At 42.9% G+C, this 23,860-nt stretch overlaps 2 protein-coding genes across 5 annotated transcripts; one reads left to right on the top strand and one right to left on the bottom strand.

Annotated features, from left to right (window-relative positions):
* Positions 1-90: 90 nt before the first annotated feature.
* cracr2ab (calcium release activated channel regulator 2Ab) lies at positions 91-15,714 on the top strand. Of its 3 annotated transcripts, none has more exons than XM_057855293.1 (18): positions 91-205; positions 412-575; positions 2,225-2,336; positions 2,471-2,660; positions 2,729-2,875; positions 3,197-3,287; positions 3,342-3,437; positions 3,502-3,689; positions 3,778-3,849; positions 6,945-6,993; positions 7,061-7,143; positions 7,362-7,797; positions 7,862-7,997; positions 12,411-12,492; positions 12,653-12,767; positions 12,834-12,935; positions 13,532-13,608; positions 13,678-15,714. In XM_057855293.1, exons 2-18 carry the CDS (start codon positions 435-437, stop codon positions 13,763-13,765), a joined length of 2,205 nt encoding a protein of 734 aa, XP_057711276.1. In that variant the 5' UTR covers positions 91-205; positions 412-434; the 3' UTR covers positions 13,766-15,714. The 3 variants fall into 3 exon arrangements, with proteins under 3 accessions (XP_057711276.1, XP_057711274.1, XP_057711275.1); XM_057855291.1 differs by having other exon boundaries at positions 7,269-7,797; XM_057855292.1 differs by having other exon boundaries at positions 112-575; positions 7,269-7,797.
* Positions 15,196-22,547, bottom strand: LOC130928595 (protein arginine N-methyltransferase 8-B-like). 2 transcript variants are annotated; one of them, XM_057855298.1, is made up of 10 exons: positions 22,292-22,547; positions 21,459-21,668; positions 19,031-19,186; positions 18,906-18,969; positions 18,704-18,846; positions 18,536-18,623; positions 18,336-18,451; positions 16,028-16,178; positions 15,618-15,739; positions 15,196-15,539 (listed from the first exon to the last, which is right to left on the bottom strand). In XM_057855298.1, exons 1-10 carry the CDS (start codon positions 22,358-22,360, stop codon positions 15,456-15,458), a joined length of 1,203 nt encoding a protein of 400 aa, XP_057711281.1. In that variant the 5' UTR covers positions 22,361-22,547; the 3' UTR covers positions 15,196-15,455. The 2 variants fall into 2 exon arrangements, with proteins under 2 accessions (XP_057711281.1, XP_057711280.1); XM_057855297.1 differs by having other exon boundaries at positions 18,336-18,623.
* Positions 22,548-23,860: the final 1,313 nt, after the last annotated feature.

Here is a 23,860-nt window from a genome sequence, read left to right as displayed (position 1 = left end):
TTCAACTTGAGGTTGTCGTCATGGAAACAAAATTGCGTGGAACACAAGAGATTAAGCTCCTACTGTAAAAGCCTCGGGTCTGCTTCCTCATGACTTCACATGGTCGCGGGATGACTGAATAAGCGGAGAGAGAATTCCTAGCGCGCTTTTGTTTGCTTTCTGCTGCATTACTAAGAAGTTCCAAGTTGTGTGCTGCTGCTTCTTGGTGGGTGTAAACATAGATAATTTGTAGTTTTACAGCTGTTAGGGGAAACCTTTACGTTGTCGTGGAGTTTAGTGGCGTACTACGCGGTACGTGGTAATCTAAAGTCCAAGTATTTTTCTGGAACTCGATGTTGTCATGAAAACCATAAGAGCTCCACATGCTTAACACCACTTGCGATTCCAAGCTGACCTACACGCGGCTCTCAGGTTGAAGGTGCTGCACAATTGACATGGAGCACAAAAAGGAGGGCAGACAGCCTGGCGGACGCGGTTCAGACTGGGGTCGCATCGCCCTGCTGGATAAAACGAAAGAGTTCTTCCAGACGTGCGACGCGGACGGTCGAGGATTCATCACACGCACCGACATGAGGGTAAGAGTCCATGGGATGAGTTGTGTGCGTGAGGAAGCATCTGAGGATACAGTGGTATGAAAAAGCATCTGAACTGTTTGGAATTTCTCACATTTCTGCATAAAATCATCCAATTTCATCTGATCTTTGTCAAAATCAAACAGATGTAAAAACTGTTTTAACAAACTCCCAAACATTGATAGGTTTTCATATTTTAATGAGGATAGGATGCAAACAATCACAGAAGGAGGAAAAATAAGTCAGTGAACCCTCTGCCTAAGGAGACTTAAAGAGCAATTTAAACCTATTTTGACCAAACATTTTAAGTCAAGTGTGTGCCCAATAACTGATGAGTGATTTAAATTTGCCCTGCCCACTATAAAACACACACCTGGTAAGAATTGTCTTGATGAGAAGCATTGTCTGATGTGCATCATGGCTCAGTCAAAAGAGCTGTCTGAAGACCTGCGATCAAGGATTGTTGATTTGTATAAAGCTGGGAAATAATACAAAACCATCTCTAAACGTCTGGATGTTCATCAATCGACAGAGAAGTTGTCTACAAATGGAGAGAGTATGGAACTGTTGCTTCTCTCCCAATGAGTGGCCGTCCACCAAAGATGACGCCAAGAGTTCAGCGCAGAACACTCAGAGAGGTAAAAAAGAACCCTAAAGTGTTTGCTAAAGACTTACAGAAATCACTGGCACAGTCCAATATCTCTGCACACGCATCAACTATATGTAAAACTATGGCCAAGAATGGTGCTCATGGGAGGACTCCACGGAGGAAGCCACTGCTAAAAAAAAACAAAAAACATTGTTGCTTGTTTAATGGTCGGGAAAAAACCTCTTGGACACGACAGAAGTTTTGGCAAAATATTTTGTGGACTGATTGTAAGGAATAACACACAACGTCATGTATGGAGGAAAAATGGAACAGCTCACCAACATCAACACCTCATCCCCACCGTGAAGCATAGTGGAGGGATCATCATGATTTGGGGCTGTTTTGCTGCTTCGGGGCCTGGACAACTTGCAGTCATTAATGGAAGAATGAATCCAAAAGTTTATCAGGATGTTTTGCAGGAAAACCTGAGGCTGTCTGTCAGACAGTTGAAGATAAAAACAAGACAATGCAACAACACAATGATCCAAAACACAGAAGTAATTCAACTTCAGAATGGTTTCAGATGCAGAAAATACACGTTCTGGAGTGACCAAGTCAAAGTCCAGACTTGAACCCCATTGAGATGCTGTGGCATGACCTAAAGACAGCGATTCATGAGAGACATCCCAGGAATCTGACTGAACTACAGCAGTTTTGTAGAGAAAATTGGGCAAAGATTAGTCCTTGTCGATGTGCTAGACTGATCTGCAGCGACAGGAAGTGTCTGGTTGAAGTTATAACTGCCAAAAGGGTGCTCACAAAATATTAAATGTGATGGTTGACTTACTTATTTTTCCCTCTAGTGTCATTGTTTGCATACTTTCCTCATTAAAATATGAAAACCTATAAATGTTTGGGTGGTTTTAGTGAAAGTGGACACTATTTTTTCATCTGTGTGATTTTGACAAAGATCAGATTTGATTGTGATTTTATGCAGAAATATGAGAAATTCCAAAAGGTTCAGATACTTTGTCATACCACTGTATGTTGTGGTGGTTGTCAGAGGCTCCACAGGGAGCTGCCGCTGTCGGCGGAAGAACTGGAAGACGTATTTGACTCTCTGGATGCAGAACATAGTGGTTACCTCACGTTGGAAGCCTTCTCTTCTAGATTCAGTACGTTTGCGGTCTTTATGTTATCCAATTCATTTTGCCTGGGAGGGCAAAATGGATTGGACATCTATCGCCGTCAATGGCAGCCCTGCGTTCATTTAGCAATTGGAAATAAATCCTGGCCGGTTTTACGTCAGGTCAGTTCCTTCGCGGCCGGAGAATCTCAGTGACCGAGGAACCGAACCAGACGCAAGGTCCGGGTTTCAGGACCAAGGAGGCCTTCTACCAGAGCCAATGGGATGCCAAGCTGTCCGGGGTCGAGGACGAGGAAGAGAGACACTTCTGCATGCTGCTGGACAGCTTGGGAGCCAGTAACGTTTTTGAGGAGTGAGCGTCGTCAAATGACGATTTTCAAACCGAGTCAGTCTTAGTTCATGTTTTTTCTTTCCTTCCAGCTCGGGTGAAGTGCGAAGTCTGTGGGCGCAGCTGAGGCGAGATGAGCCTCATCTGCTGTCCAACTTTGAGGAGTTCCTGGCTAGGGTCACCTATCAGATCAAGGAAGCGCACCAGGAGAAGCGTGACATGGAGAGCGCCCTCCAGAGGTCAGACGTCACAAATAAAACAATTTCTCCCTGCGAAAAACAGCATGTTTTAAATCTAATTCCACAAGAAATAATTCTAAGCAGATTGTATCTGCGTCAAATGACCGCTAAGCTGGGCCTGGAAAAATCTCACAGTGCCCTTTGAGATGTTTGAGTCCATGTTGTGTGAACACAGAAGCATGTTTGTCATGTACAGCGTTATTGGGGTCACTTTCCCACAGCGCCGCATGGTACAGTACTCCAGATGATTAGCTCTTAATTGCCTGAGAGGAATTTGAATTACTTTTCAAAGGACTGTTGAAAGGAATGTTCTCAACGCAGGAAGGCGGCGACCCACGACGACGAAATCCGCCACCTGTATGAAGAAATGGAAGCGCAGATCAAGACGGAGAAAGACAAGCTACTGCTGAAGGTAGTTTAAGTTCACCTCCGCTGCCCTCTCATTTGTCAACTTTGACCCCCGCAGGACACGGAGCGTCTCCAGTCAAAAAGCAATGACCTGGAAGACCAGCTGACCTCCAAGGAGAGGGAACTGGAGCTGCTTTTCCAGAAGCAGAAGAGGGTGAGTCCGTTTATCCCTCACGTCCGTCACGTCGCTTCTAGAAATGATTTCGGTCCGTCCCAAGTTGGAGCTGGAGTGTCGCGAGCTGAACAGCGAGAAGCAGGAGAGCCACGTGGAGAACGTCAAGCTCAAGGTGACCAACAACGAGCTGGCGCGGGCACTGGAGAGCACCAGCCAGGAGCTGCTGGTGGCTCAGGACCAGCTAGCCATGCTGCAGGAACAAGCGGCGCGTCTGCACCAGGAGAAGGAGATGTGGGTCATGTCCACAAAACTAGAACGTTAATCTCCGTCAATGGCAGCCAGTAAATGATTCTTTTGAAATGGTTACTTGTTCCCATAGGGAAATGTACAGAGTCACCGAAGGACTGCAAAGAGAGAAGCAAAGCCTCATGAAGCAGCTGGACCTCCTCAGGTACAGTGGGGCAAATAAGTACCATCATTTTCGCACTATAAGGCGCACCTGACTATAAGCCGCCACCCACCAAATGTGACACGAAAACGGCATTTGTTCATAGATAAGCCACACTGGACTATAAGCTGCAGCTGTCCTCACTGTATTATGGGATATTGACACCAAAAGATATTAGCCGGTAACACTTCATTAGACAGCGGCATCAGATGACGGTCAGAAGACCAATTGAACCACCATGAAGCTTTTAACCAATAGGCTGCAAAGCTTCATTGATTCAAGAAGCTTCATTTGGCCATCACTGCTCCCTTGGGGGAGACAATCAACCTTTTATGCCACCTGCTATCAAAACTGTTGTTGTCCAGCATGCCTCCTAGCATGCATTGCAGCACAACAGATGTAAATAACAATCAAAATTCATGTTCTGTGCTAATTATTTATTCAGTTACTGTTCCTGTTGTTTAATTAATTGCTAGTTACGGTATTTGGTAACACTTTATTCGACAGTGGCGCTATAAGACTGTCATTAGACAATTAGACATAATTATGACATAACACTGTCATGAGCATTAACGAATGCTTATAACAGTTATCATTCAGTTTTATTCTGCATATGATCTCACTTTTGAATGGATGTAAAAGATCCGAACTGGACATAAATGGAGTTGGTAACATAATTTGCTGGATGACACTTAATGACATCTGTCATAAGCATTCAGTAATGCCAGGGCCGGCCCAGGCCATTTGGGGGCCTAAGCAAAATAATGCAAAGGGGCCCATATTTTTGGCCCACCCTTTCGTCACAGTGTACTGTGAAACCCATACATGCAATCCAACCCATACGTCCATATTTTGTATATTAATCAGATTTTGTTGCACTGCATACTTCAAACTTCTCACCCCAAATGATTGTCAGTACTTACAGTAGATAGCGCCAAACCTTTTTCTAAAAGAGGAAAGAAAAGTTAAGGAGCAACTTTTATTTTTTTTAAGCTTATAATCAAGTATCAAAACTCACAAAAGTCAAATAAAGCAAACTGTAGTAAACAAAATAGAATATAAATTAAACAATTGCCAGATTGGGGGCCCCCTAGTGGCCAGGGGCCCTAAGCAGCTGCATCGTCTGCGTATAGGCTGGGTCGGCCCTGAGTAATGCCCATGATAGTGTCATGTCATAATTATGATGGTCTTATGACAGTCTTATGACCCCACTGTCAAATAAAGTGTTAACAAGCAATTAATGAAACAACTGGAACAGTAAATAATAATAAAATCATAAATAAATATTAATAATAAATAATTAGCACAAAACATGAATATTTATTGTTACTTACATCTGTAGTGCTGCAATGCATGCTGGATTTTGATTGTTACTTACATCTGTAGGGCTGCAATGCATGCTAGGAGCCATGTGTTGCCTATCAACACAAATAAATCAACAAATAAGCCACACTGGACTATAAGCCTCAGGATTCAAAATGAACGAAAAAAAGTAGCGGCTTATAGTCCGGATATTACGGTATTTAGTCAACCACCAATTGTTCTCCCACTTGAAAAGATTAGAGAGGCCTGTAATTGTCAACATGGGTAAACCTCAATCATGAGAGACAGAATGTGGGAAAAAAACAGAAAATCACATTGTTTGAATTTTAAAGAATTTATTTCCAAATTAGAGTGGAAAATAAGTATTTGGTCACCTACAAACAAGCAAGATTTCTGGCTAGTCAAAGAGGTCTAACTTCTTCTAACAAGGTCTAATGAGGCTCCATTTGTTACCTCTATTAATGGCACCTGTTTTAACTCATCGGTATAAAAGACACCTGTCCACAATCTCAGTCAGTCACACTCCAAACTCCACTATGGCCAAGACCAAAGAGCTGTCGAAGGACACCAGAGACAAAATTGTAGACCTGCACCATGCTGGGAAGACTGAATCTGCAATAGGTAAAACGCTTGGTGTAAAGAAATCAACTGTGGGAGCAATTATTAGAAAATGGAAGACATACAGTACAAGACCACTGATATTCTCCCTCGATCTGGGGCTCCATGCAAAATCTCACTCTGTGGTGTCAAAATGATAATGAGCAAAAATCCCAGAACCACACGTGGGGACCTAGTGAATGACCTACAGTGACCTATCAGTAACACTGCCAGATGTGTCCCGCTGCTGATTAAAGTACACATCCAGGCACGTCTGCAGTTCGCTACAGAGCATTTGGATCATCCAGAAGAAGACTGGGAGAATGTGTTATGGTCAGATGAAACAAAAATAGAGCTTTTTGGTGGAAACACAGGTTCTCGTGTTTGGAGGAGAAAGAATACTGAATTGCATCCGAAGAACACCATACCCACTGTGAAGCATGGGGGTGGAACGTCATGCTTTGGGGCTGTTTTTCTGCAAAGGGACCAGGACGACTGATCTGTGTAAAGGAAAGAATTAATGGGGCCATGTATCGAGAGATTTTGAGTGAAAATCTCCTTCCATCAGCAAGGGCATTGAAGATGAGACGTGGCTGGGTCTTTCAGCATGACAGTGATCTGAAACGCACAGCCAGGGCAACAAAGGAGTGGCTTCGTAAGAAGCATTTCAAGGTCCTGGAGTGGCCTAGCCAGTCTCCAGATCTCAACCACATAGAAAATCTGTGGAGGGAGTTGAAAGTCCGTGTTGCCCAACGACAGCCCCAAAACATCACTGCTCTAGAGGAGATCTGCATGGAGGAATGGGCCAGAATACCAGCAACAGTGTGTGAAAAGCTCGTGAACAGTTACAAAATACGTTTGGCCTCCGTTACTGCCAACAAAAGGAACATAACAAAGTATTGAGATGAACTTTTGGTATTGACCAAATACTTATTTTCCACTGTGAGTTGCAAATAAATTCTTCAAAAATCAAACAATGTGTTTTTCTGGGTTTTTTCCACATTCTGTCTCTCTTGGTTGAGGTTTACCCATGTTGACAATTACAGGCCTCTCTAATATTTTCAAGTGGGAGAACTTGCACAATTAGTGGTTGACTAAATACTGATTTGCCCTACTGTATGTCCCATCAACACTAATTTTCATTTCTCCTGGACTTGGAATGTCTCTATTTCTCCCAGAGAGATGAACAAACATCTAAAGGACGAGCGTGACATCTGCTCTGGTGTGGTGAGTCTCCTTAAAACCTAATCATATCACAGAGAATATTTTAAACTCATTATGTTCTTAAAAATAGCCAAGAACGTCTCTGAGGAAGAAGCAGAAGCAGCGAGCCGGCCTGGCCGGCATGTTCGACGACAGCGGCCAACCAGCTAAAAGGTGACTCCTCTATCTTTATGACTTGCCCATAAAAGAGGAAAAACAGAGGATCTACCATTTTTTTTGTAACATTCACTCCTTCTTTAACATATGAGGACATCCTCTGTTTCTCCTGTTTTCCCAAGATCTCCCGTGGTGCCGGACGGCTCCTACCAGTCTTTGGAGGCCTTGCCTATCGAGCACCTTCAAATCGTGTTTGTTGCTTCCTCCTCATGTAGTGAGGATGACGCAGTGGCCGTCAAGAAGAGCGGAGGATTGATCAATGGCTATGGTGGCCCCGCGCCCCCAAAAGCTCACAATGTGAGGACCAAAGCCAAGAAGGCCATCACCCGCTCCTCGAGTTTTCGGAGGACTGCGCGAGAGCGGGCCAAGAGGCCGGAAGCCAAGCCTGACATCGAGGATGAGGTGCTGGACTCCCCCCCGGGTGGGTGGCCTCTTCGCCGGGTCATCTCCATTGAAGAGGACCACCTGCCACACCTCCTCCAAGGGGGGCCGCAGCTTCTCCTGCACCAGCTCAGCGAGGAAGAAGATGGCGAGGAGGCCCGCAGTGATTCTGAATCCGGCATTGTCGCCAGAAGGACTGGCCTTTTGAAGAAGACCCCAATGTCCCCACGTGGACAACCTGTTGGAAAGGAGACCCAGCATGCACGTGATGTAACAGCTTTTGAAAACTTTGCCCCCTTTCGTTTCTACAAGTCTTTATTTTAATTCATTTCAGGTTGCCGAAGCACCCATGTTAGGCCCCAGTCGCTTGTTCAAGGTGGTCCTGGTGGGCAACTCCAGCGTGGGCAAGACGTCACTTTTGCGCTCCTTCTGCGAGGGACATTTCCACCCCTCCACCGCAGCAACTGTGGGTCAGTCCTTCTTTTGCTTTTTGTAAAGATACTCTTGTGAAGGAGTGCAAGTCACATGAAAAGGCTTTAAATTCACACTAAGATTATGTTGGGTAGGATTTATTTCTCACATTCATTTTGGCCAATCCTTAGTTAATCCTTCCTAGAATTGTGTGTGGGCGCCCCATGGTGCCCAGTGTCAAAATTACACAAAACTATGTGGCCAATGTGATGAATTACATTACAGTAATATGAAAAAGAAAATCACCATCAAATGTGATCTGATCTTTGTCAAAATCACACAGATGTAAAAACAGTGTCCGCTTTAACTAAAACCACCCAAACATTTATAGGTTTTCATATTTTAATGAGGTTTGTATGCAGAAAAATAAAAGAAGAGAGAAAAATAAGTAAGTGAACCATCACATTTAATATTTTGTGCCCCCCCCCCCTTTTTTTTTTTTTTTTTTTTTTCGGTGGTAGCAATCACTTCAACCAGGCGCTTTCTGTACCTGCGTCAGTCTGGCACATTGATCAGGACTAATCTTGGCCCATTCTTCTCTACATAACTGCTGTAATTCAGTCAGATTCCTGGGATGTCTGGCATGAATCGCTGTCTTTAGGTCATGCCACAGCATCTCAATGGGGTTCAAGTCTGGACTTTGACTTGGCTACTCCAGAAAGTGTATTTTGTTCTTCTGAAACCATTCTGAAGTTGATTTACTTCTGTGTTTTGGATCATTGTGATTGCAAGTTGTCCAGGCCCTGAGGTAGCAAAACAGCCCCAAATCAAGACAATTCTTACCAGGTGTGTGATTTACTTCTGTGTTTTGGATCATTGTCTTGTTGCAGCATCCATCCTCTTTTTAGCTTCAACTGTTTGACAGACTGCATCAGGTTTTCCCGCAAAACATCCTGATAAACTTTTGAATTCATTCTTCCATTAATGATTGCAAGTTGTCCAGGTCCTGAGGCAGCAAAACAGCCCCAAATCAAGACAATTCTTACCAGGTGTGTGATTTACTTCTGTGTTTTGGATCATTGTCTTGTTGCGGCATCCATCCTCTTGTTAGCTTCAATTATCTGACAGGCTGCCTCGGGGTTTCCTGCAAAGCATCCTGATAAACTTTTGAATTCATTCTTCTCTTGATGGTTGCAAGTTGTCCAGGCCCTGAGGTAGCAAAACAGCCCCAAATCATGATGCTCCTTCCACCATGCTTCACGGTTGGGATCAGGTGAGCTGTTCCATTTTTCCTCCACACATAACGTTGCGTGTTACTCCCAAGCAATTCAACTTTGGCTTCATCAGTCCACAAAATATTTTGCCAAAACTTCTGTGGACTGTCCAAGTGCCTTTTTGCGAACATTAAACGAGCACAATGTTTTTTTTTTCTTTAGACAGTAGTGGCTTCCTCCGTGGAGTCCTCCCATGAACACCATTCTTGGCCATAGTTTTACATATAGTTGATATGTGCACAGGGATATTGGACTGTGCCAGTGATTTCTGTAAATTTTTGGCAGACAGTCTAGGGTTCTTTTTTACCTCTACGAGTATTCTGCACTGAACTCTTGTCGTCATCTTTGGTGTACGGCCACTCCTTAGGAAAGAAGCAACAGTGCCAAATTCTTTTCATTTGTAGACAACTGCTCTGACTGTCGATTGATGAACATCCAGACTTTTAGAGATGGTTTTGTATCCTTTCCCAGCTTTATACAAATCAACAATCCTTGATCCCAGGTCTTCAGACAGCTGTTTTGACTCAGCCATGATACACATCAGATAATACTTCTCATCAAGACCATTTTTACTAGGTGTGTGTTTTTTAGCAGCTTTAAACCACTCATCTGTGATTGGGCACACACCTGACTTAAATTGTTTGGTAAAAAATGGTTTCGATTTGCCATTTAAGTCTCCTTAGCCAGAGGTTCCCTTACTTATTTTCCCCGCTTCTGTCATTGTTTGTATGCTATCCTCATTAAAATATGAAAACCTATAGATGTTTGGGTGGTTTTAGTTAAATCAGAGTTTTTTCATCTGTGTGATTTTGACAAAGATCAGATCACATTTGATGGAGATTTTATGCAGAAATGTGAGAAATTCCAAAAGGTCCAAATACTTTTTCATACAACTTTAATAGCCTACAAACAGTGGTAACTCTACTTACGAAATTAATTGGTTCTGGAAGTAGTTTCATAACTTGAAAATTGTGTAAGTAGAGATGTTGTTTCCATGTAAATGCCCTAATTTGTTAATTAAAACATGTCACAAATACATGTTACAATTAGATTAATGCACAGTAAACATTAAATCAGAGTTGTGCATCATGTAGAAAAACAAGAATAAAGAACACTAGGGGTGAATGAAGAGGACGCTGGGATGCGCACATACAGTAGAGGTTCCTCTTAGCCAATTGGATGCTGGGAAAGCTAGGCAATAACCAATGGCAGAGAAGCTATAAGTATGATACGTTCAGGAAGCTGAAGTTGTTTATTGTAACAAAAAGGTCTTGTCTTAAAATGAAAATTCTGTATGTAGAGACGTTTGTTAGTCGAGATACGCCTGTATTGACGACATATTATACTTGATTTTTTTTTTTTTAGTTTTTTTCAAGGGAGCATTAACACTCATTTAACTTATTGGCTGACATTGACGGCGATGGACGTTTACATTTTTTAAGTTTATTGTCCTTTTAACTCATTTGCTCCCAAAAACGTATACATTAGGGGTGTCAAACGATTAACATTTTCAATCGAGTTAATTACAGCTTAAAAATTAATTAATCGTAATTAATCGCAATTAATCGCAGTTCAAGCCATTTATAAAATATGCCATATTTTTCTGTAAATTATTGTTGGAATGGAAAGATATGACACAAGATGGATATATACATTCAACATACGGTACATAAGTACTGTATTTGTTTATTATAACAATAAATCAACAAGATGGCATTACCATTATTAAAATTCTGTTAAAGCGATCCATGGATAGAAAGCCTTGTAGTTCTTAAAAGATAAATGATAGTACAAGTTATAGGAATTTTATATTGAAACCCCTCTCAATGTTTTCGTTTTAATAACATTTGTAAAATGTTCAATCAAAAAATAAACTAGTAGCACGCCATTGTTGATGCCAATAATTACTGACACAATGCTCATGGGTGCTGAAGCCTATAAAATCAGTCTCACCCAAGCGCTAGCAGAGGGCGACAAAACTCCGAAAAACACAACAAGTACACATTTCACTGTGTGCTGTCATTTTAATGTTTGAACGGGGCATGTGCGTTAATTGCGTCATATATTTTAACGTGATTGATTAAAAAAAATAATTCTTGCCCGTTAACGCAATAATTTTGACAGCCCTAGTATAAATCCGTTCTATTTTTAATTTTTTTCAGTTTCCCAAAGACGTATTTATATGTCTTTTACGTTTTTTTTCCACAATAGACATCTCTAAGTTCTGATTCAACTTAGCTCCAAAGCACAATGCTGAAAATCCGTTTTAAAGCAATAAAACTGGCCACTGGAGGGCAGTAGTGCATTTGGTAAGACTCCCAACACGATTCAACGGAATGAACGGCCGTGCCGCACGGCCGGGGTGCCGGCGGAAGACGAACGAATGGACGTCCAGGATAGGATGCCAGGCGTTGGACGACCGAGCAGAAAGACCGGAACCACCAGTGCAGCGGACGATGCCGTTGAGTCCGTGCTGCTCGTCGAGCAGAGCCCGCGCCGCCGTGCTCGGCCGCCAGCATCCCCCGCACTCTCCAATGTCCCGCACGGAAACGCGCAAGGCCAAACCAGTTCCCCCCCCCAGGATCACAAGTTCCCTAGGCGAACTCTGCTACGAGGCAGTGGTCAACACAAAAGAAAGGCTAAAACAAAATCCATCTTTATGAGACAGGCGGCGATGAGGGAAAAGTTTACCCCGGCTGTCGCGGCCACAACAGCGTCATCTCTCAGTTAGTTATGTGTAAATAAATTGTTATTTTGCTATCAAAAGCTCTATTTGTTTTGTTGTTTATGTTATTTTGTAAAAGGAAAACATTATTCAGATGTTTGGGATGTAACTAAAGCAAAAAATAGCTGTGTTAAAGTCAATGTTTGAAATGTATTATTTTTCACAAAGAGCTCAATTTCTGTTTTTTCATCAGAAATTGGAAAATTGCTCAAACTAAGCTATTTTCTAATGCTGATTTCTAAAGAATGGAAAAAGATATGAACTAACTTTTTTTTCAGCTGAATAGAAGAGAGTCTTATCTTTCTTTGGGTGGGTTCCATGCTTATACTGTATAGCAATAGAGCAGAATTTTTTATGGGCCTTGCAAAATCAGTCAAAATCCAGTAAAACGGCCGGGAGCAAAGGGGGTTGCACCAGTGAAAACGGTTGTAAGTGAATGAGTTAATATTTAAATTAGTCTCCTTCCTAAACAGGGATCGACTTCAGCGTGAAGACGTTAACCTTGAACAACATGCAAATCGCGATGCAGCTTTGGGACACGGCGGGTCAGGAGAGGTGAGCGGCCGTCATTCATTCTCCGCTCCCGTTTCATCTCCCGGCGCGTCCTCCTGAATTTGCAAGCTGGGCAGAACGCGCCAATAAATTGTCAGCGCGCTGGCAGCGGCCCCGCGTTCTATTAGCGAAGGGTTGAAGAAGCCAAGTGTTGTTGGCGCAGGTATCGCAGCATCACCAAGCAGTTCTTTCGCAAGGCCGACGGCGTGGTGGTGATGTACGACGTCACTTTGGAGGAGAGCTTCAAGGCGGTGCGACCCTGGCTCGCCAATGTCAAGGTCCGTCAGCGGGAACCTCCTCCTCCGTTAAAGTTCTCGTTAAATATCAACTCCTTATCTTGTCAGGACGCAGCAGGAGAAGGCGTCCAAATCCTGGTTCTGGGCAACAAAATGGACATGGAAGGAGAAAGAGAGGTGTCCTTTACAGAAGCAGAACACCTTGCTCAGGTATGAAGATCATCCTTAGCAGTAGAAGTCCTAGAGAATTCTGGTACTTCTACTAGTCCCAAACAATGGCCGATATGGCCTCTTCCCCAGAAAACCCAGAGGTGGCGAAAATGACCCAAATGCTTTTGAATTGGCAAGTCGTTGTCGGACTGACAACAGCCTAGACACACATTAACTTCAGACACAATGACCACAATTTATGATCCATGCACCTGATTCAGTACTTCTAAACTATGGACAAAATTCTTGCTTTACACTCAAACTGCAGTTCTGAAACGCTTTTTTTTTTTTTCTTCTTCAAAACAATGTTCACATTTGGGCCATTTTTTTCTGTCGTCGTGTGGAGAGCATAGGAGAAGTCAATTAAAAAATCTGTACAAAGTGTCAAATTTCATAAATAAATGTAATTAAATAAATGTAGCTTGACTTGAACTGACACAACTATCACATGAGTCATGGAGGAGAGGCCAAATCGGCCATTGCTTGGGAATATTAGGAGTGTTTGTTTTGGGAAAGGCCGAGTCGGCCTCTGCTGGGTTTTGTAGTGTTCACTGAACTTTCCAGAAAGCATGTGCATGTATTGATTTGCTGTTTAGGAAAGTAAGGTGATGTTCTATGAGGTCAGCGCCTACACAGGCAAGAACGTCACTGAGTCCTTGACGCATCTAGCCAGGTAGAATCCCATTAGCAATGGCCTCGACGTGTGTATCGACTTGAAGTATTCCGACCTTTTCTTGTTTAGGGTGTTGATGGAGCAAGAAGACCGAGTGAGAGACACAACAGTCATCCTCAGCGCGCAACCCTTGAAGAAGAAAGCCTGCTGCAAGTGAAGACAGTCGCGATGCGTTCAAAACAATCTGGTTTTATCTGGATCTTTGAAAAAGACCCAGATGGTGTTATTTGAACGGAGCACATCCCGAACTGTTAGGCCGATCGGCACGGTTTGCATATCGAAACGACTGGAATTTTCACGCGACGCAGGTCATTTTTCGAACGACCCTGAAAAATTTTCCATTCGCGTGTAAATGCCAATTTTTCAACGATTTTTGAAGAAGAAAAAAACACATTTTAAAAATGTATCTAGTCCTACAATTTTTGATCAAATCACATATGTTGGCCATCAAAATTCCAGGACGGTGAGGGACATAAAAGTTTGCGGTTCCCTGGAAATTTGCCAAAAACTTTCCCATTTATTTTTAATGGGATGCAAAGTTGGTTAAAAAAAAATCCAATTCATTTCCAGTGGAATTTCTAAAGGAATTTACAGTGCATTTATGCCACTGACGGCCATGGACGTCCAAATTTCCTGTTCATTTTCAATGGCAACAAAATTAATGTCCCCAAATCAACAGGAAATGACCAGATATCAATAGGACGTGTCCTCCAAATGTCCCAGATTCTGTTGACGCATATGGAAGTTGATGCCATTGCCGGCCGTGGATGTCCAAATTTCCCAATCACTTGCAATGGAATTCACAGTGCATTTATGCCATTGACGGCCATGTTTGTCGATTCTATTGATGCCAATGTACTTGGATTCCATTGACGCACCTGTAAGTCGATGCCATTGACGAGCATGGACGTCCAAATTACCCATTCGTGTTCAATGGCAAAAAACATATGACCCCAAATCAACAGGAAATGACCAGATATGACTAGGACACGACCCCCAAATGTCCCCAAATGTCCTGATATGCCACGCACCCTAATGTCCCCAAGTGACCGGATATAACCAGGCCAAGCCCCCCAAATATCCCCAAATGACTTGATATGACCAGGCCACGCCCCCCAAATTTCCCTAAATGACCTGATATGACCAGGCCACGCCCCCAAATGTCCCCAAATGACCTGATATGACCAGGCCACACCCCCTAAATGTCCCCAAATGACCTGATATAACCAGCCCACGCCCCTCAAATGTCTCCAAATGACCTGATATGACCAGGACACGCCCCCCAAATGTCCCCAAATGACCTGATATGACCAGGACACCCCCCCCAAATGTCCCCAAATGACTTGATATGACTTGGACACGCCCCCCAAATGACCTGATATGACCAGGATGTGTCCCCCAAATGCCCCCAAATCAACAGGAAGCGACATGATATTGTCCCCAAAATGTCCGCAAACCAACCTGGGCAAAGACCCAGAGTAATTTCTCCAGAAATTGCAGTTTCTAGTTTGCGTTATGTTGTTCAATTTTTGGAAAATCACGCAGTATATTTTAGAACGAAATAAATATCTGCAATTCATTTCAGCTTTAATTCATTTTAAGTATGTTTCTGAGTATTCTTAACTCATCCGCTGCCATTGACAGCGATAGACGTCCAGTCCATTTTCACTAGCACTTTCAATGGCAGCCAATAAGTAACCCAGCCTTCTCATGCTAAACAGTTAAGTCAAAACAAGTCCATGAGGGTCCATTAAGCTTTCGTTACATTCTTCAAAATGTCTGCCATTTTGGTGTTATTGCTGATTCGGATGACATCAAGACTGGCCGGGGTGTTGGTTTCGGGGGTGCTAACGCATCTTATAGTCGTGGGAGATGGCGGCATCGCACAGCTGGCCTTTAAAGTCCAGTTCCAAGGTGAACTCCAGGTCACGCTGCAATAGAAGAACAGTCAGGAAGCGGAATTTTCAAAATTCTGTCATTCAGAATGACCGCCAAAACTGATTTCTCACCACATTTCTCTCATTGGGCCTGACGGCGATGCTGCCGAAGATCTCTTCGCCTTTCTTCACCGTCAAGTAGTCCTCCAAGTAGAAGACTGTCTGCTTCCAGTGCGTGCTAGCCGCGTCCGGCGCTGCGGAGAAGCAGACAGGAAATTGACGCAGGTGAAGGGAATCGCTCCGGACACACGCACGAGACGGCTTCTCTCCAGATGCCGCCGTTGTTCTCGGCCTCAGGGCGGACCGGCGGCGCCAAGCAAGCAGAGAAGCTCTTATACACGGTGTTACGCAACCGAAGATTACATAATTCCGTGGGCTTCCCGCACACAATGTTGCCAAAAAAACGATGTGGCGAGTCCACAGTCTTAGTTATGTAAATGTATTCCTAACACTAGGTTCATTCTCATTTTGCCTCGACTTACCGGTGGAGAATCCCGTCTTCTTGTGACACTTGCTAAACTCGACGCTGAAGTAGGTGACTAACGCGTGCACGTAGTCGTTGCGCTGCACTTGCAAGCAGAACGCCGACGTGAAGGTCAGGTCGTCCGGCTTTACCGTGTAGATGTCCACTTCCTATGTTTGAGGGAGGATCAACAAAAAAAAGCTTTTTTATCCTTTCTTCACAGCATGTGACCACGCACGTATACAGTGGGATGAAAAAGTATTTGAACCTTTTGAAATTTCTGACATTTCTGGATAAAATCACCATTCATTCATCCATTCATTTTCCATGCCGCTTATTCCTCACGAGGGTCGCGGAGGTGCTGGAGCCTATCCCAGCTAACTTCGGGCAGTAGGCAGGGGACACCCTGAATTGGTTGCCAGCCAATCGCAGGGCACAAGGAGACACACAACCATTCACGCACACACTCACACCTATGGACAATTTAGAGTGTTCAATCAGCCTACCATGCATGTTTTTGGGATGTGGGAGGAAACCGGAGTTCCCGGAGGAAACCCACGCAGGTACGGGGAGAACATGCAAACTCCACACAGGAAGGCCGAAGCCTGGGATTGAACCCTTGATCTCAGAACTGTGAGGCAGACGTGCTAACCACTCAGCCACCGTGCCGCCATAAAATCACCATCAAATGTCAAAATCACACAGATGTAAAAACATTGTCTGCTTTAACTAAAACCACCCAAACATTTTTGGTTTTCATATTTTAATTAGGATAACATGCAAACAATGACAGAAGGGGGGAAAATAAGTACATGAACCCTCTGCGTCAGGAGACAAAGTGCAACTGAAACCAATTTTCACCAAACAATTTAATTCAGGTGTGTGCCCAGTCACTGATGAGTGCTTTAAAACTGCCCTGCCCATCATAAAACACACACCTGGTAGGAATTGTCTTGATGAGAAGCATTGTCTGATGTGCGTCATGGCTCGGTCAAAAGAGCTGTCTGAAGACCTGTTGATTTGTATGGAGCTGGGAAAGGATACAAAACCATTTCTAAAAGTCTGGATGTTCATTAATCGACAGTCAGAGACTTTGTCTACAAATGGAGAGTTTGCACTGTTTCTTCTCTCCCAATGAGTGGCCATCCAGCAAAGATGATGCCAAGAGTTCAGCGCAGAATACTCAGTGAGGTAAAAAACAACCTTAGGGTGTCTGCTAAAGACTTACAGAAATCACTGGCACAGTCCAATATCTCTGTGCACACATCAACTATCTGTAAAACTATGGCCAAGATTGGTGTTCATGGGAGGACTCCACTGCTGTCTGAAAAAAACATTGTTGCTCGTTTAATGTTCGCAAAACTCCACAGAAGTTTTGACAAAATATTTGGTGGACTTAGGAAAGCAGAGTTGAATTGGTTGGGAGTAACACACAACGTCATGTGTGGAGGAAAAATAAAACAGCTCACCAACATCATCACCTCATCCCCACCGTGAAGCATGGTGGAGGGAGCATCATGATTTGGGGCTGTTTTGCATCCTAAGGGCCTGGACAACTTGCAATAATGTAAGAATGAATTCAAAAGTTTATCAGGATGTTTTGCAGGAAAACCTGAGGCAGCCTGTCAGATAATTAATGCTAACAAGAGGATCGATGCTGCAACAAGACAATGATCCAAAACACAGAAGTAAATCAACTTCAAAATGGTTTCAGAAGAACAAAGTACACATTCTAGAGTGGCCAAGTCCAGACTCAATCCCCATTGAGATGCTGTTGCATGACCTTAAGATAGCTATTCATGCCAGACATCGCAGGAATCTGACTGAACTACAGCAGTTTTGTAGAGAAGAATGAGCCAAGATTCGTCCTGATCGATGTTCCAGACTGATCTTCAGCGACAGGAAGTGTCTGATTGATGTTATTTCTGCTCAAGGGGGGACCACAAAATATTAAATGTGATAGTTCACTTACTTATTTTTCCCTCTTCTGTTATTGTTTGCATACTATCCTCATTAAAATATGAAAACCTACTAATTTTTGGGTGGTTTTAGTTAAAGCAGATAGTTTTTTCCTCCGTGTGATTTTGACAAAGATCAGACTACATTTGATGGTGATTTTATGCAGAAATGTGACAACTTCCAAAAGGTTCAGATACTTTTTCATACCACGGTATCTTCATCTTTCATGATTATTAGTCACTGAATCACAACACATGCTGTACGTGTGGGGGCGTGTTGATGTGTTTGCTCGCATTTTCAAACATTTAAAGATTAGCCCTTAATAGCTAGCCCCAAAATGTCCAATTTTCATCCTAAAGTCCCCTGACCTTTAGCAGACAAGCGTTGGTGACCACCTGCTTAGGGTCTACCACGTCCACCAAAGGCTCCTTGATGGCCACGTTGCGAATGCAGCTCATGTCGAAGCCGTACACGTTCTCCCACCCTGCACACACATATTCAATTTGATCGGGATAGACATTTAATCCAGAGTTTAAAAAAAAAAAAAAAAACGCCCAAAAGGATTTACAGTGTATCTTGAAGTCCTTGTATTGCCGGTCTTCAATGGCAACCACATAGAGGGAAGCTCGGTCAGGGAACATAAGACCACCCGGTTTCTAAAAAACAGAAGATTCTTCAGGTCACAGGTCAAAGTTCAACAGCAAGCCCCGCCTCCCTTCCCTGCAGCGTACCGTACCAGCCACTTGTCCCTAGCAAAGATGACAGTGTTGAGCATGGACTCATAGAAGAGGCAGTAGCCCATCCACTCAGAGATGATGATGTCCACCTCCTCCACGGGAAGCTCCACCTCCTCCACTTTGCCTTGGAAAATAGTGACGACTGCCGAAAGACGTGCACGTGACAAGACTGCTTTGCAAATAAAGGTGACATTTTCTTACCGTTGTGCAGATGGTTGGATTTGATGATCTTCTCGGAAAATTCCGATATACTGGAACATTCAATCTGCCCAAAACAAACAAGTCTAACTATTCCAAGTAAATGATTAAGTAAAAATTTGGCTTACCCCATAGACGTGTTTGGCACCAGCATTTGCGGCGAACATGGACAAGATTCCCGTCCCGCTGCCGACATCCAGCACCACCTTGTCCTTGAAGACGTGCTTGTTATGATACATGGCGTTGCGGTACGTTAGCGTGCGCACCTCGTCCTTCAGCATCTCCTGATAGGAAGGAACATCAGTTCATACGCAATTTGGGCCAAAAGCGCCATCTCGAAATAGACGGGAGCATATCACGGCTCCTCCGGGAGCCGCTCGATATCCAGCTTCCTGTTCTTTGTCGCTCTCTTTGTGCGAGAGCAAAGGCCCGATTTGCGACTAAATCTGGAATCTCTCGGGTGTGAAATGTCCCCAAATGTTTCCACCTTTTCAGGCAAAGTCATTCCTAAAATAGCTCTTTAAAAATGAGAGCTTCTTTAATGAAGATGCTTGCTAATGGAAAAGCCTTCTCTTCTGCCAGTTATTTGATGAGGTTAATAAAGAGGGACAACCTTCCCTTAGCTGTAATTGGACACGAGCAGAAACATGATCGTGAGGATTTACTGTATGGCCACGATTTATATTCGCAGTACTGCATTTGCAAACTGTACAAGCAAATGTGCTCACTGAGTGGGCGAAGAGTCAAAGTTGAAGTCTTGAGTTTTTTTTCTCGTGGAAGAATGGAATATTCAATAAGTCAAACAGTTATTTATAAAATTGCTATTTTATGTACAGTAGTAAGGAAAAAGTATCTGAACCTTTTGGAATTACTCACATTTCTATATAAAAGCACCATCAAATGTTGTCTGGTCATTGTCAAAATCACACAGATGTAAAAACAGTGTCTGCTTTAACTAAAACCACCCAAACATTTATAGGTTTTCATATTTTAATGAGGCTAACATGCAAACAATGACAAAATGGGGAAAAATAAGTACATGAACCCTCTGTGTAAGGAGACAAAGTGCAATTGAAACCAATTTGCACCAAAGAATTTAAGTCAGGTGAGTACCCAATCACTGATGAGTGGTTTAAAGCTGCCCTGCCCACTATAAAACACACACCTGGTAAGAATTGATGAGAAATACTATCTGATGTGCATCATGGCTCGGTCCAATTAGCTGTCTGAAGAACTTCGATCAAGGATTGTTGATTTGTATAAAGCTGGGAAAGGATACAAAACCATCTCTAAAAGTCTGGATGTTCATCAATCGACAGTCAGAGAAGCTGTCTACAAATGGAGAGAGTTTGGCACAGTTGCTTCTCTCCCAATTAGTGGCCGTCCACCAAAAATGTCGCCAAGAGTTCAGCGCAGAATACTCAGAGGTAAAAAAAAAGAACCGGAAAGTGTCTGCTAAAGACTTACAGAAATCACTGGCACAGTCCAATATTTCTGTGCACACATAAACCATATGTAAAACTATGGCCAAGAATAGTGTTCATGGAAGGACTCCACAGAGGGAGGGAAAAAAATACATTGTTACCCGTTTAATGTTCGCAAAAAGGAACTTTGACACTCCACAGAAGTTTTAGGAAAAAAATTTGTGGACTGATGAAACCAAAGTTGAATTATTTGAGAGTAACACACAATATTATGTGTGGAGAAAAAATGGAAATGCTCTCCAACATCAACACCTCATCCCCACCGTGAAGCATGGTGGAGGGAGCATCATGATTTGGGGCTGTTTTGCTGCCTCGGGGCCTGGACAACTTGCAAGCATTAATGGAAGAATGAATTTAAAAGGGCCTGGACAACTTGCAGTCTTTAATGGAAGAATGAATATAAAAGGGCCTGGACAACTTGCAAGCTTTAATGGAAGAATGAATTTAAACGGGCCTGGACAACTTGCAATCATTAATGGAATAATTAATTCAAAAGTTTATTAGGATGTTTTGCAGGAAAACCTGAGGCCGTCTGTCAGACAGTTGAAGCTAAAAAGAGGATGATCCGCACACACAGAAGTAAATCAAGCTCAGAAGAACAAAATACGTGTTCAAGACAGAGTCCAGACTTGAACCCCATTGAGATGCCGTGTCATGACCTAAAGACAGCGATTCATGCCAGACACCCCAGGAATCTGACTGAAGTACAGCAGTTTTGGAGAGAATAATTGGCCAAGATTCGTTCTGATCGATGTGCCAGGCTGATCTGCAGCTACAGGAAGCGTCTGGTTGAAGTTCTTGCTGCCAAAGGGCGGGCACAAATGATTAAAAATGATGGTTCACTTACTTATTTTTACCCCTTTTGTCGTTGTTTGTATACTATCCTCATTAAAATATGAAAACCTACAAAATGTTTTTTCATCCGTGTGATTTTGACAAAGATCTGATCACATTCGATGGCGATTTTATGCAGAAATGTGAGAAATTACAATGGGTTCAGATACTTTTTCATACCACTGTATGTATTCAAATAAATATGACATATAACTAAACTGACCACAGCAACAAGTACCTCATGGATGCCAAAGTGGGCGTAGGAGTCAAAGTAATAGTCGCGCGACGTCATCTCCTCGGGGCTGACAGACGTGGCGCCCCTGCTTCGAGCGGCGCGAAACACCTGGGGGTCGCGGGGTGCATGCTGGTGGTGGGCGGCAGGCACTGGTTTGGCCGCCGAAGGCGGATGGGCAGATTGGGAGAAGTGGGAGGTGACAGCATGGTGCCTCTAGGGATCCCATTAAAAAAATTAATATATAAATATAGGGCATCAAACTGACAATGGTTTCAAATATATTGATGGATCTTTTATTATATACGATGATTATTTATCTAAATATCATATACATAAAAACAATAGGTGATTTAAAAAATGTTTTACATATATGTGCACTGTATATTATATGATATATAATGTATATCCAACTGTAAAGGAAAAATCCATTTGAAAAATGCATGATTTACAGTATAAATAACAATGAAGAAACCGTAAATTCGGAGGCATTCTGTTACTTCCTACCGAGGTGTCCCTAATATTTAGTCCAGTCCCACTCAAGTGAATGGGAGGGACATATTATTAGGAACACTCTTTTCACTACCAAGTTCAGCATCTTCTAGACAACACTAGCGCTTTGCGTTCCAGTCAACCCCATACACGTACAATTGCATTAATCGCTGTCCAGCACTTAATCAAGGTGATTTCAGCACCAAGGACAGCGACTTTGCGGATTTCCTTGATGGGGACGCGACATTTTCCCACTAATGAAGTCCATCATGAAAGGAAACTGCGACGGTATCGCACGCGTGGCTCTCGCGCGGGAGCCCTTAACTCCTCGTAGGTCCCCCACTTACCTCGCAGCCGTCCGCCTCCGCCATCTTCCGCCGTAGCAGCAAACAACGCGACGAGTGACCGAGTCCCATGAGAGCCGGCGAGACTTGAGCACGAGATTTGAGCGGCCCCTTCCAAAAATGTCACGCACACCCGAGTAAGAATAAAAGAAAAAAATCATATGAAAAGTTGCAAGACAGGTGCATTAATTCATGTTGTCAATCTCTCTGCTGGTAGTTCCAGGTTCGATGCCCTCCACCTGGTGTACACGTGCATTATGCGTGACGGTGGAGTCTCCCACCAAGTTTGCACATGAACAAACTCTCTCTCTCCGTCTCACTCTCTTTCTCAGCCGAGGGGCGTTCCATACTGCAGGAAAAAGAAAGGAATTTTTGTTCACGCACATTATTAGGTACATCTGCAGTACAAAATATAGGGCCACAAGAGGGAAAATCCAACGAAAAATAAATAAAATACATTGAGAAAAAATATATTAGTGCTTGTAATGTATATATGCATGTATTTTAAGTTATTACTCATCAATATCGTGCACTACAATAAAGTGCTCTCCACTTATTGCATAAAAAAAGCATGTTCTTGTTCATATGGCAATAGTACATGAGTGTTATGCATTCATCAGTCTTCATAAATCAAAGCGGCATCCTTCCTTCAACTCTGTGCATATGACTACCAAAAATACAGTACAAGTCGAGAGACAGCGAGAACCAAAAGTGGTATTTGCCATATGGCAAAATGTTTTTGCCATGTGGCATTTTTTTTTTTTACCATGTGGCTTTTTTTTTTTTTTGCCATGTGGCAAAAATCTTTTGCCATGTGGCAAAATTTTTTTTGCCATGTGGCATTTTTTTTTGCCATGTAGCAAATATTTTTTGCCATGTGGCAAAATGGATTTTGCCATGTGGCAAAATGGATTTTGCCATGTGGCATTTATTTGGCGTACGTGGCAAAATGCATTTTGGTTTGTGGGGGGTATATGGCATTTTAAAAAAAATGGCAAAAACATTTTGTCACATAGCAAAAAAAAAAAAAAATGCTACATGGCAAAAGCATTTTGCCACATGGCAAAAAAAATGCCATATAGCAAAAACATTTTTGCCACATAGCAAAACAAAACAAAAAAAATGCCACATGGCAAAAAAAATGCCACATGGCAAAAACATTTTGCCACATGGCAAAAAATAATGCCACATGGCAAAAACATTTTTGCCACATGGCAAAAAAATGCCACATGGCAAAAACCACTTTTGGTTTTCGGCCCTGCTGTACAAGTCTGCTCCTCGCTTCTGGAAAAGATGGCCCATATTTCACAATTGATGCTCCTATGCATTTTTTCTTCATTGAATTCTTTTGGTTTTCATTTGTGACATTTCTCTTGGCCCACCCAGATGTCTCACCGGCTTGCGTCCAAACAAGCAGATGTCAAAACTTGGCTGCCGTATTGTGAATTTTAATGACATTTTTTCTATTTTTTTTCTTCTCCATACCAGCAGGCCTGAAGGCATGACAGCAGAATGAGCAAACAAACAAGCTGGCATCTCTTCTCAGTCCTAATGGTTGAAAATGAGCAAAAC

The sequence above is a fragment of the Corythoichthys intestinalis genome, chromosome 13 (assembly GCF_030265065.1).
Source record: "Corythoichthys intestinalis isolate RoL2023-P3 chromosome 13, ASM3026506v1, whole genome shotgun sequence".
Lineage (NCBI taxonomy): Eukaryota > Metazoa > Chordata > Actinopteri > Syngnathiformes > Syngnathidae > Corythoichthys > Corythoichthys intestinalis.
This window is presented reverse-complemented; position numbering and strand designations above follow the sequence as displayed.

Excerpts from the sequence above, each read along its gene's own strand:
- LOC130928595 (XM_057855297.1), bottom strand. The coding sequence starts at position 22,360 with ATGGGACTCGGTCACTCGTCGCGTTGTTTGCTGCTACGGCGGAAGATG. Across the intron at positions 19,187-21,458 it reads CCCACTTTGGCATCCATGAG|GAGATGCTGAAGGACGAGGT; the intron begins GTACTTGTTGCT and ends CCTTCCTATCAG. Across the intron at positions 15,740-16,027 it reads GAAGACGGGATTCTCCACCG|CGCCGGACGCGGCTAGCACG; the intron begins GTAAGTCGAGGC and ends GCTTCTCCGCAG.
- cracr2ab (XM_057855291.1), top strand. The coding sequence starts at position 435 with ATGGAGCACAAAAAGGAGGGCAGACAGCCTGGCGGACGCGGTTCAGAC. Across the intron at positions 12,936-13,531 it reads AAGCAGAACACCTTGCTCAG|GAAAGTAAGGTGATGTTCTA; the intron begins GTATGAAGATCA and ends TTTGCTGTTTAG. Across the intron at positions 13,609-13,677 it reads TCCTTGACGCATCTAGCCAG|GGTGTTGATGGAGCAAGAAG; the intron begins GTAGAATCCCAT and ends TTTCTTGTTTAG.